The 18,470-nt window shown below is 42.4% G+C and overlaps 1 protein-coding gene across 4 annotated transcripts in view; it reads left to right on the top strand.

Moving 5' to 3' along the window:
- The window catches only part of Cep135 (centrosomal protein 135), a 59,041-nt gene extending 41,396 nt beyond the window's left edge, over nt 1–17,645 (top strand). For 3 of the 4 annotated variants that reach the window (XM_075942936.1, XM_075942938.1, XM_075942937.1), the window contains exons 20-26: nt 853–963; nt 1,286–1,471; nt 6,765–6,974; nt 7,826–8,028; nt 9,014–9,118; nt 12,045–12,209; nt 15,450–15,518. In XM_075942936.1, coding sequence (XP_075799051.1) covers nt 853–963; nt 1,286–1,471; nt 6,765–6,974; nt 7,826–8,028; nt 9,014–9,118; nt 12,045–12,174 — 945 coding nt within the window. In that variant the 3' untranslated portion in view covers nt 12,175–12,209; nt 15,450–15,518. Of the gene's footprint in view, nt 1–852; nt 964–1,285; nt 1,472–6,764; nt 6,975–7,825; nt 8,029–9,013; nt 9,119–12,044; nt 12,210–15,449 lie in introns of all 4 variants that reach the window. The other variant, XM_075942940.1, reaches the window with a different exon arrangement.
- The last annotated feature ends 825 nt before the right edge of the window (nt 17,646–18,470 follow it).

Genomic DNA, 18,470 nt, shown 5'->3' with positions numbered 1-18,470 from the left:
TTATTACATCATTATGCTCTTAAGACCAATGGTTTCTTTTTTGAAGATGTGTTTATTATGTATACAGTATTCTGCATATATTCCTACAGGCCGAACAGGATATCAGATCTCATTACAGATGGTTGTGAGCCACCAGGTGGGTGCTAGAAATTGAACTCAGGACCTCTGGAAGGGCAGCCAGTACTTTTAATCTCTGAGCCATCTCTCCAGCCCCCCCCCCCCGTGGTTTCTTTTATGTTTAGAAAATTACTTTTAGTATTCAGTATCAATTATATTATAAATATGTCAACTTTTTAATGTCAACTACTAACTATAACTGGCCATGATATAAAATCAAATACATGATCAGGACTGTCATGGCAGTTTTGTGGAAAAGTTTACTGAAAAATCCAGGTCAGGGAGGGGGAGAAGACTTAGTGACTAAGAGTGCTGGCTGTGAAATGAAGGTAAGAGGTTCAGAGTTCAAATCCCCTGTACTCACATAAAAGCCTGGCCTGGCTGCCTGTCACCCCAGAGTTGGAGGTCATAGACATCAGATCTCAGGAGCTTGTTGGCCAGCCTCGCTGAAATGGGGAACTTCACTTCCAATAAAGGGCCTGCTCGGGAGAATATGGGAAGAGTGGTGACGAAGGGAACCTGGCATCCTCCTTTGCTCTCCACCTGTGCACATGAGTTTGTTCACCCGTACACCAATGCACACACCACACACACGCACACACACATGCACCAAGGTCAGTCACAGAAATACATGAAAATAACAGTAGAAGTTTTCCCCTTGTTTCTTCAATTCCAAAGAATGTGTTTGATGTGACTAGAGCTAACATTGACTCTTTCTGCTTGGCCAACTCACAGGAAATCTCAATAGAATTAGAAACAGCAGTACAAGAGAAGGAAGAGATGAAGAGCAGAGTTCATAAGTACATCACGGAGGTGTCACGATGGGAGAGCCTCATGGCTGCGAAGGTGAATAACAGTGTTTGGCTTGCATTTAAGACTGGCTTTCTAAGGGCTCTCTTTGCCTTTAATTCTGCCTCCAGTATTATGTATTGGACATTTGAGATTCGATATTACATATTAGACATTTGAGAGTAGAGGTCTTTCCTACTGACTTTATATTTCCCCATGGATCTTAGTATAGTGCATGTACACATACTGATGTTTCCTAAATTCAAGCAGTCCTGTGTGTGTGTGTGTATGTGTGTGTGTGTGTTTGTCTGTGTGTCTGTGATATAGATATCCTATTGACAATACTGACTTAGAAATAACGTAATTGTTCTTAAACCAGGAAAATGAAAACAAAGACTTGCTAGACAGATTCCAGATGCTTCACAACCGTGCTGAGGACTGGGAGATCAAAGCCCAACAAGCTGAAGGGGAGAACAGCTCAGTCCGCCTGGAGCTGCTGTCCATCGACACAGAAAGAAGGCACCTGCGAGAGCGAGTGGAGCTACTCGAGAAGGAAATCCAGGAGGTAAGGTGCCGCTGTCTAGTGATGAGACCACTCAGAGACACTGCACCAGTGAGGCTGTGGTCACTGCTGAGCTCCAGCTCAAAGCTAACTTGCTTGAGTGCCCGTTCCCTTTGTCATTATAGTAAAGACGTGGCTCTCTTAGGTAGGGTTTCTATTGCTGTGAAGAGACACCATGACCACGGCAACTCTTACATAAAAAAGCATTTAATTGAGGCTCTTACACTTTCAGAGGCTTTGTCCATTATCATCATGGTGGAACATGGCAACATGTGGGCAGACATGGTGCTGGAGAAGGAGCTGAGAGTTCTACATCTTGATTTATAGGCAGCAGGAAGTGAACTTTGTCACTGGGTGTAGCTTGAGCATAGGACACCTCAAAGCCCACCCCCACAATGACACACTTCCTCCAACAAGGCCACACCTCCTAATAGTGGTACTCCCTATGAGCGTATGGGAACCAGTTACATTCAGACTACCACAGTGGGCGACATGAGATTTGCCTTTTATCTCCTCTCAAGTGTGAGATCCTACAGCATTAGTGTAACACTGCACTAATCTCCACCCTGTTGTGCGAATACTTCCATCCTCCCAGGCTTACTTCATCTCGGAACTTATCTCCCTTGAATCATGTTTTGTCCTTTTCTGAAGCTGAATAATAGGCATTAAAATGTGGCTTAGCCATTCACCTTCTGGTGAAGTTATTTCCACATTTTGGATCCTGACAGCCCCGTCACTGTTGACATGGTGTGCTAGTTACTGGCCCGGTTGCTGTGATAAAATGACTAGCAAAGGGCTAGAGAGATGGGTCAGGAGGAAGAGCAGTATCCCTGATCCAGCATTTAGACATAAATAAGCTTTCATTATAATGACAGTTGAGTAAAAATTTTATTAATACACTTTGGAAGTCAGTTAAGTTAATAAGAAATCTTACTTTGATGTAAATATATTGCCCATTTTTTCTTAGTATAATTTTCTTATTTACATCTTTCAGAAGAAAGTAACAACTCTGTAGTACACAGAGTTAGAACCTCCAAAATATATATGTATTTAGGTCGTAAACCTTAGTCTCTTATTTTGTAGTAGTGTCTTTGTGTATATAATCAAGTAAATGAGGCCAAGTCTAAGACCCTTACAAAACAATGGCTTTTTAGACAAAGACATGGGGACAGCCACCATGCACAGACCAGAGCGGGATTGTTGCTGGGATCACAGCTGGCAACTTCAAGAACCAAGGATGCAGGCATGGGATGGTTTTGTTTCAGACTCTCCAGAGGGAACCAACTTTACTGTCAGTTGACATTTGCATTTATAGCCCCTGGAGCTATGAAGAGGACATTTCTGTTTAAAGCCACTAGAGTTGAGGCTACAGCCTCAGGACACGCATATAGATTTGGGATCAAGAAGAGAGTCACTGCGGTAACAGACATTGGAAATGTGGAAATCTTAGAATCGGGTAATTGGGCAACAGAAACTGGGTAGGCTTTGAGTATGTGCTGAGAAAAGCCTAGATTGTCTTGAAGAGATCATTTCTAGAAGTTTCGATACTATGGGCTTCATAAAGAGAAAATTGACATGGGGGACTAGTTCAATTGGTAGAATGCCTGCCTAGCATGCATGAAGCCCTGACTATGAGCCCCACATACATGTAAGGTAGGTGTGGTGGCTGGAAGAAGTTCAAGATCATCATTAATTTAGTAGATTCTAGGCCAGTTTGAGCTACAGGAGACACTGTCTCTAAATAAATAAACTTTAAAAAGAGGAGATATTCTTTAGGTGCAGAATACATGTATTATTATATATGGAATATTTCTTCTAGCAAGGTCTCAAATAGAATTGAAGAACATATTACTGGACACTGGGAAAAGGGTGACCTTGTTATGAAGAACATGGCAGAATTAGAACATGGAAGAGATGAACTTTGACATTTAACTAAGATGCCCACGCAGTGTGGGAAGGAAGCCTCATTATGAGAGAGGGTGCAGAAGGAACCAGAACTTAATGGCCTTCAGAAGTATTTCAGCATGTCCATCCACATAATACCCTGTAGGCAGCCTGGCAGTGTGACTAGGTAACTCAGCATGGCAGCCACGGGTCCAACCAGCCATCTCAGCAGAGACTGCCAGCTATGATCAGAAGGGACAGACATGAAGCAAAGGGAAGAAAAGCTGTTGGGCCCCTGGCGTCTTCCTAGGTGAAGATGGTATACTGGTTTCTTGTCTCCTGGTGGCTAGTCACCTTTAAGAAAGGGAGAATGACTCTAAGAGTGTCTCAGAAGCCACAGTGGTGCCCCCAAGGGCAGCTCAGAGGCTGGCGGGTCTTCACTGCTACCAGAAGCCAGAGGACATGGAATCTAGGATTGCAGGTACAGGAAGTGCCAGTGTCCCTGAGGATTAAGAAAGAGACCATGCTGGGGGGCCCAGGGGGCAGTGCATTAGTGTCACAGATAATTACTCTTAAGACTTGAAATCGAATAGAAGTTGCCCTGCTTGATTGCAAGCTTACCTGGGACTAGGGTTATGGTTTGCATCTCATTCATCTCCTAAAGACCTGTGGGCTAAAGACTTGGTCACAGGGGTTGGAGGCTCACAATGAGTTAGCTCATTACAAGGAGTTAGATGTACAAGGGTACATCTCTGAGGGGATGGTGGGACCTTAGTCCTTCCTTAGCTCCCTTTTGCTTTTCTTGATGCAGTGGGGTGAGTGGACTCCTTGGCCACGCATTCCTGTCATGATACACTTACTGCCTCACTGCAACCCGGAAGTGGTGTGGCCAAGTGATCATGGGCTGAAATCTCTGAAACTGAGGCCTAAACAGAATTGTCCTTCCAAATGCTTCTTCAGAATTTCTCTCAGTGTTGAAAGCTGACTGACAGAACCGCTAGCCACCGTGTTCCTCCTCCTCCCCTGTAGAAAGAGCCATCTGCGCTGTGTCCAACACTCCAACCTGTTTTCTAGGGTTAGAGCTCGGCAGATAGAGGAAAATGTTACCCAAAGCGCACCGGAGTCATATTCGTATCTCATCTAGATGATGCCTAAAGATATGAAAGTTTATGCTGTTATTGTGGATGCAGGGCCAGCAAGTTGGTGCACTGGGTAAAGGGACTTACCACAAAGCCAGATCCCACATAATAGGAAGACACCACTGAGTGCTGCAAGGTGTTCTTTGATCTCCACACGCACGCCTCCACCCCACAGTAAACACATTCGAAATATTAAACCTAGTCAATTCAAGAATTTTAGATACCATGCAGGTGTTTCATGCTTGAGAAGGACCTATACTTGGGGCTTCAGAATAGGTAGAACCGTGACTGCTGAAAAATTACTTTGAATGCCTAAGTGCTTGCAAATGTGACCTTGTTGAAGTAGTGTCTTTGCAGATGTGGTTAAGATTAGAAGATGCTGGCTAAGGTAGAGCATGATCCAGTGGACATCCACGTCTCTCTAAGATGAGGGAAATTTGGGACATGGGAGAGCACTGTGAAATTGGAGGAGGCAGAGATATCTACAAGGCAAACACCAAAGAGAGTTAGGAGAGAAACACTCAGCCGTCTGCTTCAGAGTCTCTAGAAAGAGCTAGTCCTGATAACTTAGCATCTGGATTTGCAGGGCTAGAGAAATGGCTCAGTAGTTAAGAGCTCTGGCTACCCTTTCAGAGAACTTGGGTTTGATGCCCCGACTCACAACAGTGGGTAACTCCAGTTTCAAGGGGATCTGAAGCCCCCTGCTGGCACTGCATGCACATGGTGTACAGAGTTGCAAGCAAAATACCCATAACACGTAAAGTTTATTTATTTATTTTCTAAAAAAGTCTCTTAAAACAAATAATGGTTTGCAGCCTCCAGATCCGAAGGGGAAGGATGGTATTCAGTGTTTTTAGTGACCTTCCTCTGCTGTGATAAATACCATGACCAAAAGGAACTTAAGGAAGAAAGTTTATTTTGGTTTCCAGATGCAGAGGAAAATCCATAACGGGTAGAGGGAGGCATGACAGCAGGAGGCCAGAGCAGGAAGCTGAGTTCAAACCTTCAGCCACACACAGAAAACATGAGCAGGGAGTGGGCAAGACCATGACCTCTGAACGCCCATCCCCAGTGACCTACTTTCTCTAGCAAGCCTCATTGTCCCAAAATTTTCATAGCTCACCAAGAGCACCACCAACTGGAGACCAGGTTCAACTGTATGAGCCTATGGGGGACCACCAAGTCAAACCAGCACACCCAGTTTGCAGCAGTCCGGAATAACAGGCCCCAAACTATAGGATGACTACATATTCTTTACTAAAGATGCTTCTCTGCTTGTAAGAGTTTCTCAGGAATATTCCTTCATTCTTTATTCTTTATTATTGCTAATATTCTTACGTGATATAAAAAAACGGGTTCTTAGAGGGTTTTGTTTTGTTATTTTGTTTGTTTTTATAGTGCTGAGGTTAGACCTCTGGGGTTCTGCATGCTAGGAAAGTGTCCTGCCTGGGAGCTGCACTGCTAGCCTGCTTCCTGTGCTTACGTCTCCTTTGTTTGGGGAACTGCTGTTTGCCCAGTGTACTAATATGGAAATGTCAAATGGTTACCTTTCTGTAGCTATGATGTCTAATAATCTTCATTGCACAATATTGGTTTTTAATTGGTTGATTTCTGTGAACTCTGCTAACATCATTTTGCTTTTTAAGAATGGCTGCTTTCCTGAAACACCAAAATGGAGCTTATATAAATTCATAATTATTGCATAAAATTAAAGGATAAAAATTTTAAAGTGTGGGTTATTTTAGGAAAGTCTTTTATCAGTATTTCAGTTTTTGTTCATTATTCCAAAATTACTAAAATCTTATAAAGTGGCCAATGAAATGAGACTAAATTTCAGGTATTTAGTATTAAAATAAACCCTAGTTTTAAAACTTAGAATTTAAAAGAATGAATTGGAATTATATATAAATATATTTATTTAAAATACATTACTATTTGATAAGAAAATGCTATTATAACAAGGGCTATTTATGAAAAAAAATTCTTTAAAACAGTCATATTATTTTAGCATAATTTTCATCTTTATATCTTCTAAATGTATACATGAGTTATTTAGTTATTATGATTAATAATTATATGCTGCTCCTTTTGAGAATAACTAGGCTTTCTTAAAATAGCACATACTTCCTGAGAATGTTTTAGCATACGCAAGAATTAGCACTTGTTTTTCTGAAGGAAGTTTGCGGCTACACAGGTTCCTGAGGCTGTCTTTGCAGGCTTGCACTTCAAGTGACTGGATTATATTACTTTTATGTTTTGCTTTCTTTCCTCAGCACATCAATGCACATCACGCTTACGAGTCTCAGATCTCATCAATGGCCAAAGCCATGTCCCGGTTAGAAGAAGAGCTGCGACTTCTTGAAAGCGAGAAAGCAACAGCGCTAAGTGACCTGTCATCTCTCCGAGAACTTTGCATTAAGCTCGATTCTGGCAAGGACCTCATGACCCAGCAGCTGAATTCCAAAAGCCTTGAGCTGGAGAGGGTAGGTGCTGGGAGAGATTGTTGGGCACCTTGCTTTGTGGAGCCCTCAGGCACGGCTTTTCTTTATGTTCCTTTTTCGTGAGTTGTTCTCTGTTAGTTCATTTTGACAGCAAGGTTTCGATAACTGGATTTGGCTATGGATTCTCTGCCAAGACTGACTGTCAAGCACAAGGATAAGCTGGGGTATAGTTCAGTGGTGGAGTCCTCGCCTCCGTGCATGATGCTCTGGGTTTTGTCCCAGTGCTAAAAGGATAAAATTGGGTTTTCAATAGATGGTCCTTAAGAAATTTAGGCATTTTCTAACTGTAGATCAGGAACAAATATTCTTTTTCTGTTTAGAAGTAAAATTTGATTGAAAGATCAAACAGTTCATTTTTTCTAAGAATTTTTATTGATAAAAAAAATCTCAAGGCGTTTAAATTATTAACTAAATCCTGGACTTCCCCATCCCAAGTTGTGGCATAACTTTGAACAAGCTGATGTGTGCTCTCACAGAAGTATATCTGTAGGGTTCACTTGCCAGGCCACACACTGAGAAGTTACAATACTGGCTTGAATGTGTAGTCAAAGAGCACACATACTGCGTAGACTGGAGCAGCTCATTAACTGGTGGATGGGGGTGGTCATCATTGGAGGGGGAAGTATGCCTTAAAGCCGAATAAGCCCTTAGTAAAAGTCGCAAAGGTAACTTTAAAATTGTTAGGCTCTTCTTATGACTTAAGGAACATTTGGAAGTCTTCAACCAGTACTCAAAAATGAAACAATTGCTGTCAATCACTATTATATTGACAGATAAATAATTTTCAGACTAAGCCTAAATTTTTATTAAATTTATGTTTGTTTTTCCTGTAGGCAATAGCAGAACTAGAAAATGTAAAATCCGAATCAGAACTGTTGAAAAAACAACTGACAAGTGAGAGACAGACAATTAAAAATCTGGAGTCGTTGTTAGCTACAAACAGAGATAAAGAATTTCATTCCCATTTAACCTCGCATGAGAAGGACACAGAAATCCAGCTGCTGAAGGAGAAACTTAACCTCTCCGAGAGCAAACTGTAAGTGTCCTGGTAAAGGGCTAATCTACCTAATCTTATCAATAAAAATCAGGAGTCAGATATCAGACTGGAAGATCAGAGAAACAGGGGAGCAGCCACAGTCTCTTCCTCTCTCCTCAAAACCTATGTCCAAAAGATCCTCTCTCAGGCCTGCCTTACCACTTCCTGTCTCCTCTTTCTACAGTCGTCCAAACCTCTGTGGTCAGGTAGTGGCCAGCTCTGCCCTCTGTCTCCAAGCAAGCTTTATTTGTCAGAACACAGGCATCACACAGCATCCTGGAGCAACCTGTGTGGGGAAGTGTTGACCACAAGTTCCTTTTCACCTCTTGTACAACAAGGGCACTGTGGGAAAGTGATACAAAATCACTGTAGCTGACTTTCTTGTCTGATATTTCCGGACATCCAGAGGAATAGCTCAGGAGACGAGTTTGAGACTGTAGATGTGTATGTCTTGTCTCCAAGGTGGTGCCATGGGAGAGGGAGGGGAGGAGTGAGCTTCAGGAAGAACCTGAGTTTGATGAGTGAGCGAAGGCGTCGGTGGGGGAAAGCTCGTCAGGGTGAGAGATGGGAAAGGCTTAGTCTGGTCTTCACGAGTGTGCCCGCCTCCCTTGAGGAGACTGGAGATGATGTGGTCCTAGAAGAGAAAAGCCTGGGGTAGAGAGCACGGAGAAGAATGGGCCTTTTGCAGGGACTTGGGGAGTTGAAAACAATGTTCTTCCTGAGGCAAGAGGCAAGGAAGAACCACAGAAGGTATTTCACATCCTGTTTCTAGTTCCCATGTCTGCTGCGCATGCAGCTCGTGCTACCAGCTCTGTAGCTGGCAGTAAACCTGCAGAGTGCAGAAGAACCCCGAATCTGACAGGGCCACGTTGGAAAGCCAGGGTCCTTGTCTGTTCTTAGCATCGCCTCCATTTGTATTTGCACTTGATTCTACAAGACGTGTCATTGATTTCTCATTGCTGAGGTCTTTGTATTTGTCTTTAAGAACTACCCAGAGCCGAGAAACCGCTATGCTTCGAGCTAAAGTAACCCAGTTGCAGGCCGATTATGATGCTCTGAAAAGGCAGATTTCAAATGAGAGATATGAACGGTAAGATGTTTCTTTTTGACATTAAACGGTATTCCTGCATATCTTCTAGCCTATTCAAAGAGTAATGTGACTTGCAAATAGCAAATTTTTTTAGTATTAATACATAAAATAAATTTCTTAGCGAATTCTCTCATAGAGTAAAAGATTCTGTAAGAGACAGAATCCCTGCAGTAATGAAAAGAGCGCTGCTATAGACATGCTTCTTGGAGCATTCTGCAGGTGACAGTCAAGTCTAGATGGTGACATAACCAAGGTCCCTGCAAGAGCCCCCCAGATACAGTGCTTTTGGAAGCATATTATCATGAGATGACGATGATGGTGTCATAAGTGCAGCTAGCAGTTAGGAGCTGGGCACTCAACACGTGTCTGATTATCCCAGTATCTGCCTATATGATCACACTTGTACGTGACAGAGCCATGGTTTAAGTACAAACATATCTGTTCAGTCCAAAGCCCTTAACCTCTATAACGTATTCCCTGCTCCCTAATTATTTTCATGCTCGTAGTTTAGTTCATTTACTTCATGCTAAAACATTGAGTCCCTAAATATTACAGATATGAGACCTGCTTTAGCAGGGAAACCACGCCAGATGTAGTGGCTTGCACCTGTGTCCCAGCATCCAGGAGGCTGAGGCAGAGGGATCATGAGCTTAAGAGCCACCCTGGGAGACCAGTGTCCAAAAAGAAATGAATTATAATCAAAGTCTAATTTGAAAGTCAACAGCCAAGTTATATTTTTCTGTTGCTCTTTCTTAGACACCCGAGGTTTGTTCTCAAGTCGACTAAAACTGCCTATTAGATCATTTTAAAAATTTTATCTTTCCCATTTGCATCCAAACCTGAGTGATACGTTGTATTAAGTCTACAGGGGATCCGCTGTGATGTCAGTAGTTGTTGCTTTAGATAGAAGTAGGCTTGATTGCCATGGTGGTGTGCAAACGGTGGTGATTTGTTTGAACTTGGAAGGTAGAGTGCTAGACTGTATGTAATAAATAGTGTCTCCTTCTTTAGTGGTGGCTGCACTTTTCGGTCACCTCAGCCATGCTCTCTATGGCCTCGAAAACATGTCCTCCCTACTCTGTCAGATGAAGTGGCACATTCTCATGGGCCCTGTCACCCCACCCTCAAGACAGAACCTGATTCTTGTGGGTGGGAAGAAGCAGGAAAATAATCTGGTTGTTCCACACTTAATCCCTCAGAGGCCACAGTACACTAGCAGGGTCCTGTGTGTTTGTTTACATTTCTTGGAGTGAGGGAGAAATTGGAGCGGGAAAAGCCTTCTATAAGTTTTTCTGACAGGGTAATATTGAGGAAAGAAAGGGTTTGAGGAGCCTCTCTAGGAAGGAAAGATGTACTGAGTAGCTCAAGAAAAGGCCCAGGCCGGAGACTGTGGAGCCATAGAGTAGACAGTGGGCACTGGCAGACTCCAGACACCAGAAAAGAATGTGACAGGGAAAGTGGGCTCTTTTATCTCAGACGTTTGGGAGATTTGAGCACAGAGAAGGCTAGAGTTCCATGCAAAGAGAGATAAGAAAAGAAGGAGCAGAGGAAGGAAGCATCCAACATGGAAGCACTGTACTGAGCCTTCAGTGACAAGTTAGTGACATACAAGTGATACGTGGTTGCTCCATACACAGACATTTAAATGCTTTAAGTTGATACATGCACACACACGAGAATGAATGTAAATAGCATGTGCCAGGCATGACGGGGCACACCTGTGATCCTCAGACTCAGTAGGCTGAGGCAGGAGGATTGTGAGCCTGAGGCCAGCCTCCTCTACATAGCAAAAGACTATCTCAAGAAGCCGATAAGAAGTCTGTAAGGGCAGGGGTAGAATTTCATTTACTTTTGGGGGGATGAATTCCCCCTCAGCTGGAATCACTAAAGACTGATAACCAGGCCCTGGAGACCAGCACGGATGTGAGAACAGGCAGATGCAGAGCATCCGATAAAGAACTAAGACATGGCAGTGCGGGCAGAAGGGGAGCCAGGAAAGGACGAGGCGTGAAACTGAGGTGCTCAACTGTGCTGGATGCCATAAATGGCGTAAAGGCAAGGAAGCTGCCTGTCAACAGAACACTTGAGAAATAAATTCTTAAATGTATTTTAAAACATAAAGAAAAAAGTAAGCTCTTCCAGAATCACTATTAATATCTTTCATTTAATATGTAGTTGTATATTGGTTTTTGTTTTTGTTTGCTTTGGTTTCGTTTTTTGAGACAAGGTCTCTCTCCTTCGGCCTCTGCCTCCCAAGTGCTGGCATTACAGACATGTGCCACCCTGGCCGGCTTGTGTGGATTTGTATGTTTCTGAATGTATACTTGATATCCTACTTTTTTTAGTATATATATATATTGTGATCGTTTCTAATATATTATTTTGTTGATGTCCTAATGTTATGACTTGGCTGTAGCATAATTTTGCTTTGAACAATTTCTTCTAATCTTTTAAATGAAATATTTTACATATTACTGAAAAAATAAACTACAAATTGGGACTGGAAGGACGGTCCAGTTGTTAAGAGCCCTGGCTGCTTGCCCAGAGGACCCAGTGCCTACATAGAGACTCTGCCATTTTCTCATCTCCACAGGCACCAGGCTTGTGTGTTGTGCATGGACATGAATGCAGGCAGGCAAACGCCCATACATATGAATAAAAATTCTGCAGATTTGGTAAAAGTATATAAGGCTAAGCCAGGCATCCTATCCACTTGCAGTCCCAGCTTCTTTGAGGGACTAAGGTGGGAGAATCAATTGAGCCCCTGGGTCTAGGATAGCTTGGGTAACATAGTAAGGTCATTTCAAAGACAAAACAAACTAACCCAAAATGAAGCTGGTAGAAATGCTAATTACATTGGTAGGTGTTACCTAATTGACCAATAACCCCAATAGCCACTTTTTGTTTTTGCATGGTGCTTACATAGAATCTCTTCTGTGATCTTCACCGACAGAGAGCGAGCAATCCAGGAGATGCGCCGGCATGGTCTTCCTACGTCACCTCTGAGTTCTACTCTGAAATCTCCTGTACAGTCTCCTGAGCATATAAACACATAGTTAACAGAGAGCTATGTATCGGATTCTACGGACAGGTAAAGTTCTACTCTGAAATCTCCTATACAGTCTCCTGAGCATATAGACGCATAGTTAGCAGAGAGCTATGTATTGGATTCTACGGACAGGTAAAGTTCTACTCTGAAATCTCCTATACAGTCTCCTGAGCATATAGACGCATAGTTAGCAGAGAGCTATGTATCGGATTCTACGGACAGGTAACGCTAATCTGTAGTTGTAAAAAATTTGAGAAAGAGATGGCTTAGAGAGAGGAACTACCTGGAGTAACGGAAATGTTCATGTGTTGGTGGCACAGCAGCTGAGGATGTGATCCATGCGTTTCACTGTGTGTCACTTGTACCCAGCTGAAAGGGAAGGGTTAGGAATGTGGCACGCAGCAACCTTGGGTTCATTCTTAGCCCTGCAGAGGAGTTGTAGGGTTGGAATCAAAGCCACAGCGAAGTGCTAGGAAGTATGAGATGACACAGGGTGACACAATCAAGTACCAAATTCAGTATACAAATGACACCTGATGAAAGTGGGAAGAGCTTCGAGATAGCGGGTGAGGCACAGTGCGCTCCATTCGGCAGGAATGGGGGGCTGAGGGGGACAGCGTGGGAGAAAGGTTTGAAAGGAAGGATGGGGCACACAAAGTCTGTGGAGTGAGGTTACATGCGGATGTAGGCTCCACTCTAACTCAGAAGGGCCCCGAGTCTGTCTTGATTGTAGGTGGATACAGAGGAGTTGAGTGAAGACTTTTCTGTGGTGGCCCTGCCTCACCGCTGTGTCTGAGCCACACAGGAAGTGTAGGGACCAGACAGAAAGAGCAGTAAGAGTTTGAAACGGATCGCAGAATGAGTTCAGAAAACTGTGTTCCCAGTTCTTAGGAGGTGGAAACAGGAAAGTCAGGAGTTCAAAGTCATCTACAGCTGCATAGTGAGTTTGGGGCCAACCTAGGCTACATGAGACCCTGCCTCAAGCAGACCATCAAGAAAAGGCGCTGTAGGAGGCTCACTGGGACAAAGAGAACGTGTTACCTCGCTTGGTTCCAGCCTCAAACTCTGCTCTGAAAGCAACCATCTTCAGCGGTAAAGCCTAGATTCTTTTTCGTTTTCGGATTTTATCAGTGCATTTGTGTATGCCTGGACTCTTATTCTCGGTGGTGCGTTGGTGAGATCCAGCCACTGATATGTGTGCTGCACAGTGGAGTACCCTGATGTGCCCTTACCCCATTAGTTTACACTCGGCTTGACGGGCATTTGGTGGCTGCTAGGAAGAGTGCCCTGAGTATAGACTTAGGGCTGAAATTGCCGAGGTCACTCATGTCCAAGCTTCCACGGACGTGAGGATCTGGTCCCAGGTAGCTGATGTTAGATACCCTCGGCTGAGGCGGAGTTGAAGGGTTGGTCCTAATTCCTGGAGATAGCCTGAGGCAGACCCTGGCTTTGACAGATAACAACTGAAGAATGCAGACTCACTGACAGAAATGACTGAGTCAGTTTCTTTAAAGTGTGCGTTTCTTTGCCTATTTTAACACAAGTGCTGTGTGTAGAAGATAGTAAGCATTTCCTCAGAGGCTCAAAGTTCTCATACAAGCAGTGGTCACCCTGTGCTTTCACATCCTGAGGCCAGTGTTCAGGGTTCTGCTCTCATGGTGCCTGGTTGCTACTTTTTGCCTTAGTGTTTACATTCTTACAACATTGACTTTTCTCTTTCACCTTGAGTGTTTGCATCCTCACTGAACCTGGAGCTCACCATTTCAGTTAGATTGGGCTGGTCAGCGAGCCTCCAAAATCCGTCTTTTTTTTTTTTTTTTTGCATTCCCCCAGCTCTGGGGTTGCTCAGGGTCTGGCTTGTGTGTGTGTGTGTGTGTGTGTGTGTGTGTGTGTGTGTGTGTGTGTGAGAGAGAGAGAGAGAGAGAGAGAGAGAGAGAGAGAGAGAGAGAGAGAGAGAGAGAGAGAGATCTGGGGATCTGAAGGCAGGCCTTCATCTTTCATAGCAAGCAAGCCCCCTCTGCAGAGTGCAGAGAGTGGTCCACATAGCTCCACTGTTGGTACTCTCAGCCCTGCTCTAGGCTCTGGCTCTCCACACCCTCACCACACTCTTTCCATTTCCAGAGTTGCAACCCTCCTGGTCTACGTGCGTTAGAAAACCTTTACAGCTGTTAACAGAGTCACAATTTTTAATTTTGTAGTAATTGACAATTCTCAATGATCCAACTTGTTTATTAGCCAGTAATCCATTTTTGTAGATATTTCTGGGTAATGTCACTAAAGCTAATTTTAAAGGATTTCTCCAGTGAGCACTCAGAGACAAATTACACATGGAATTGTTTCTCAGATTAGTGTCTCTCTAGTAGTAAAAATATATAATCCAATTTTTGCTCTTACTTTCTTTTTATTAACACCACAGGAGATAGGAAAGCCCGTTTTTCCTACTGCCACACACTCAACACAACCCTTCTGACAATTAATTCTCCATCACACAGCAACTAGGTGTGCTATAATTTCATTCCTTTAAACTGCTCTGCCTGGAGACAGCGCTGGATCCCATTGGTCAGGGTCGGCCAGCAAGACTCCTCCACTCACCAGGTGCCAAGTACAGCCCCAGATGTGCTTCTGACCTTCCTGCTCTTAAACCTAGAGTCCCGCAGGTTTCCCTCCCAGGGTTGATGGAATTTGTCAGGGGCTCTGATTGCCCAGTTACTACAAAAGATACCAATGAATGGCCAAACAAACACAAAGTGCAAGGCTTCCATTCCCTCCCAAGTACAACTTCAAGTGTCCTGCTCTCTGGATGGTCTCCAACCCTAGTACCCTTGGGCCTTTACAGAGACTTCAGTACCTAGCATAGCACACTGACATATCACTAGCATTGGTGACTAGGCCCTTGGCCTTCCTCTTCTACATAGCATCACCTGCCTGGTGGGCAGCCCCTCCCCTAAAGTCCTTGGCCATTGGTCTCCTCATCAGCATCTCAGAATCACTACTGCTCAGGTACCTCCTGGGAGCCCTGTGCTCGGTGTGTGGGGTGGGGCAGAAACCAACTGTGCATTTCTTCTTTTGTCCCAGTGTCACCCAGGCCCCCGAGGACCCTGCGTCAGCAACCCCAAGTCATGCTCTTATTGCCTTTGTCTTCACGTAGACTGGTGCTCCCTAAACACCATGAGATTTGGGAAACAAGTTTTTATTAGAGACTGTAATTTGAAACACCATTGAATTAAGTTTTTCTTTAATATGTTGAGTAACTTTATCTTTTTTCTCTTCATTCACTTTCAGATAATGGTTTTCAGTGAGTTCCCATGTGGATTTTTGTAAGAGCACAAGAGTAATGAAATATTTGAAGTACTTGTTTCTGCGAATCATGAACAGTGACACAGATTCTACCTCTGTCAACCTTTATTTAAATCAGTGGATATTTATGTAAAAATGTTTAGTTTAGAAGAGCCCTACATATATATTTTCATATATGTGAAAAACAAAATATGTATTAATAATAGTGCTTAACTGATGTGATATGTGTATTTTTATTATTCAAAACTAAAATTACTTCTTAAAATGTATTTATACTGTGAATTAATTTAATATACTCATATTATGCTTTAATAATCTGTTTCTTATTGAGCCATAATATATGCATGTAAATATTCTTCCCTTATTTGGATGTGCTTGGTTTTCATACCTGTGTGTATAGCCTGTAGCATGATCAGCTAAGAGAATGGTCCATTTGATGCTTTTCTCTTAGGTAGCATCAGTCCACATTTGCTGTCTGTCATCTAGGGGAATATATTTAAATATAGTCTTAATAGCACAACTCTATTTTTTTAATAAAAGAGTTTATTTGAACGTACGGTTCCAGAGGAATAGAGTCCATCAGGGAAGTGTCAGGCAAAATGGGAGGAACAGGAAACTGGGTGATCACATCTTTACCACAGCACAAAGAAGAAAGTAAACAGAAAGTAGGGAGAAACTGTACTCTGAAAGCCCTTCCCGCAGGAACATACTTGCTCCGGTAAGTCTGTTCCTCCTAAACCTCCCCAAAGTGTTGAAGTATCTCAGCCTATGGGTACATTTCTCATTCAAACCATCATGTTTTGTAAAGCCAAAAATTTAACTGCTAACATTTCTCTTTTTCCTGAGATGTTTTTGTTATTTCTGAAGATTCAGATTTACTGGAGATCAATAAGTTCAGCTACTTGCTCGAAAATCATTTATATTACCATCAACTTTGAAGAACATTACCCTGGATGTAGAATCCTAGTCTGCAGGACATTTCCTCCATTGAGCCTTTTAAAGAAATAACTTTGTTATGTACCTAGTGACCCCACTGGCAGAACTCTTGATAAAGTAGTTATTGCCATGTGTAATTAATTATTCCAATCTGGAAGAACTATGGTGGAAAAAATACATTTATCTATGACAGACCTTATTATCTTGGCTCTTCACATGGTACAATATTTTATTAGAATTAAGTTAAAATATATTCAAAGTTTTGTTAAATAATAAAATGGAAATTTGGGGGCATTTTTAACTAAATTCCTCAACATACTAGTCTAAAATTTCAGAATATGAACGTATATAATGTAAATGTAGAAAAATATTTTTGCTAAAAGTCCAATGTGTATCTGATAATACCTATATGTGGCCTGTAACCATGTGTAATGTAACCCAGTCTTTACGAATAGTATGTAAACACCATTCCTATGGCATATAAACTGAAAACAGCTCCTTAGAAATTCACTTTCAAGGTTGTCATTTTAAAGAATTTAGGTGTATGCAAACGTTAAGGAAAGAGCAGAAGTCCAAAATAGAGTGTAAGCTACAAATACTAATCGTGTTTCAACTGCTCACCTGTGAAGAAAATCCTTTTCAAACTAGATTTCATTATGACCGAGAAAGAATGTCAGAGTCAGCATAGACAGGTGAGAGATCAACCACGAGCAACATGTTTGTTTCTTCTTGGATCACTAAAGTGGGTTTTGTGTTCGTGTCCGAGGAGGCAGGTAGTGTTCTTGTGTAGCTAGTGCCTGGGCGTTCAGGACATGCCCCTGGCAATTGTTTACTTTGTGTTTGAGTGTAGGACAACTTACTCTCCACCATCTTTGGGGTTTTATCCATTCTGTCTCCTTTGAGTAAATTCATGTTTTATAGCGAAATGCCAAAGGGTGGGGCATGTTCAGTGTCGGTGGAAAATCTTTCAGTAAATACACATAAAAAAAATTTGTCCCCACCCTTTCCCCCAATTCAGCAGCAAGACACACTTCGTTAGTGTTCATTTTTAATGTTTTCTGTAATTATAAATGTGTCATTCTCATAATTGTTATTTTATAACCATCATGCTACAGGTTTTGAAAAAACGATTTTAATTTAAAGTACCGTGTTTTTTATAGATATTTATACTTTTGTTTTAAATAATTTTAAATCATGGAACTTGACTATAGATTTAGCAATAAACATACCTATCAATTTGCCTTCTCTTTTTTTCCAATGTTTTATAATTTTGTCTTAGTAATATTCTTAATTCTGAAATTAGGTAGAATTTACTCAAATCGGACTTCATCATGATGGGGCTTGGGAAAATCCTTCAATTAGGTACCAGCCACCTTTTAAAATAACTCATTCATTTCCAGTTAATTCAAAATATAAGTTCCTATTAGGTACACTGTGAGAAAAATGCATTAAGGTGTGTTTATAGTTACAGAGTCTCCTCACTGTAAATACCTTTTATGGGCAGTTGCCTTACTCTGTGACATCTTCCCATCTCGTTGCAATTTATCACACACCCATACCTTCTCCCGCATTTAGAAGAGTCTGCCCATGGCTGTCGCTCTCCCGCTGGCGCTAGTTAGCTTCAGTCTTTTTATGTCAGGGTCTTTGGGGTCTGCACATTGTAGTTACCTGAAGGTCTTCAAGGAAAACCTACACATGAACACACACTCGACAACAAATAACGAGAATTTCCACGATGGGGCACAGTCTTGCGCTCGACCGGGTTTGCAGGACTAAGCATGGACGACAGTGATTGGTCAGCCCCATAACAGTCATGCTCCTGTTGTATCTGTGGGCACATCATGCCTGGTGGAGTAAGACCACTGATAACAATCCTCCCTCAAGAGCCTGCATAGACAGCACTTTCCACTGTAGCCCATAGAATTTCGGCATGTTCTTTTCTCATTTCCATTTACTTCCAGGATGTTTTTCTCTTGTTGACTTTGTGCACATCATTTCTCTTGCTGCTCACTTGTGGTGTTATTCCATTGTAATCAGCTGTAATTTAAGGACTTACTTTAATTTCCTGTA

The sequence above is a fragment of the Microtus pennsylvanicus genome, chromosome 12, assembly GCF_037038515.1.
Source record: "Microtus pennsylvanicus isolate mMicPen1 chromosome 12, mMicPen1.hap1, whole genome shotgun sequence".
In the NCBI taxonomy this organism is placed as follows: Eukaryota; Metazoa; Chordata; class Mammalia; order Rodentia; family Cricetidae; genus Microtus; species Microtus pennsylvanicus.
The sequence above is the reverse complement of the archived record's forward strand: the minus strand, read 5'-3'. Positions and strand labels throughout refer to the sequence as shown.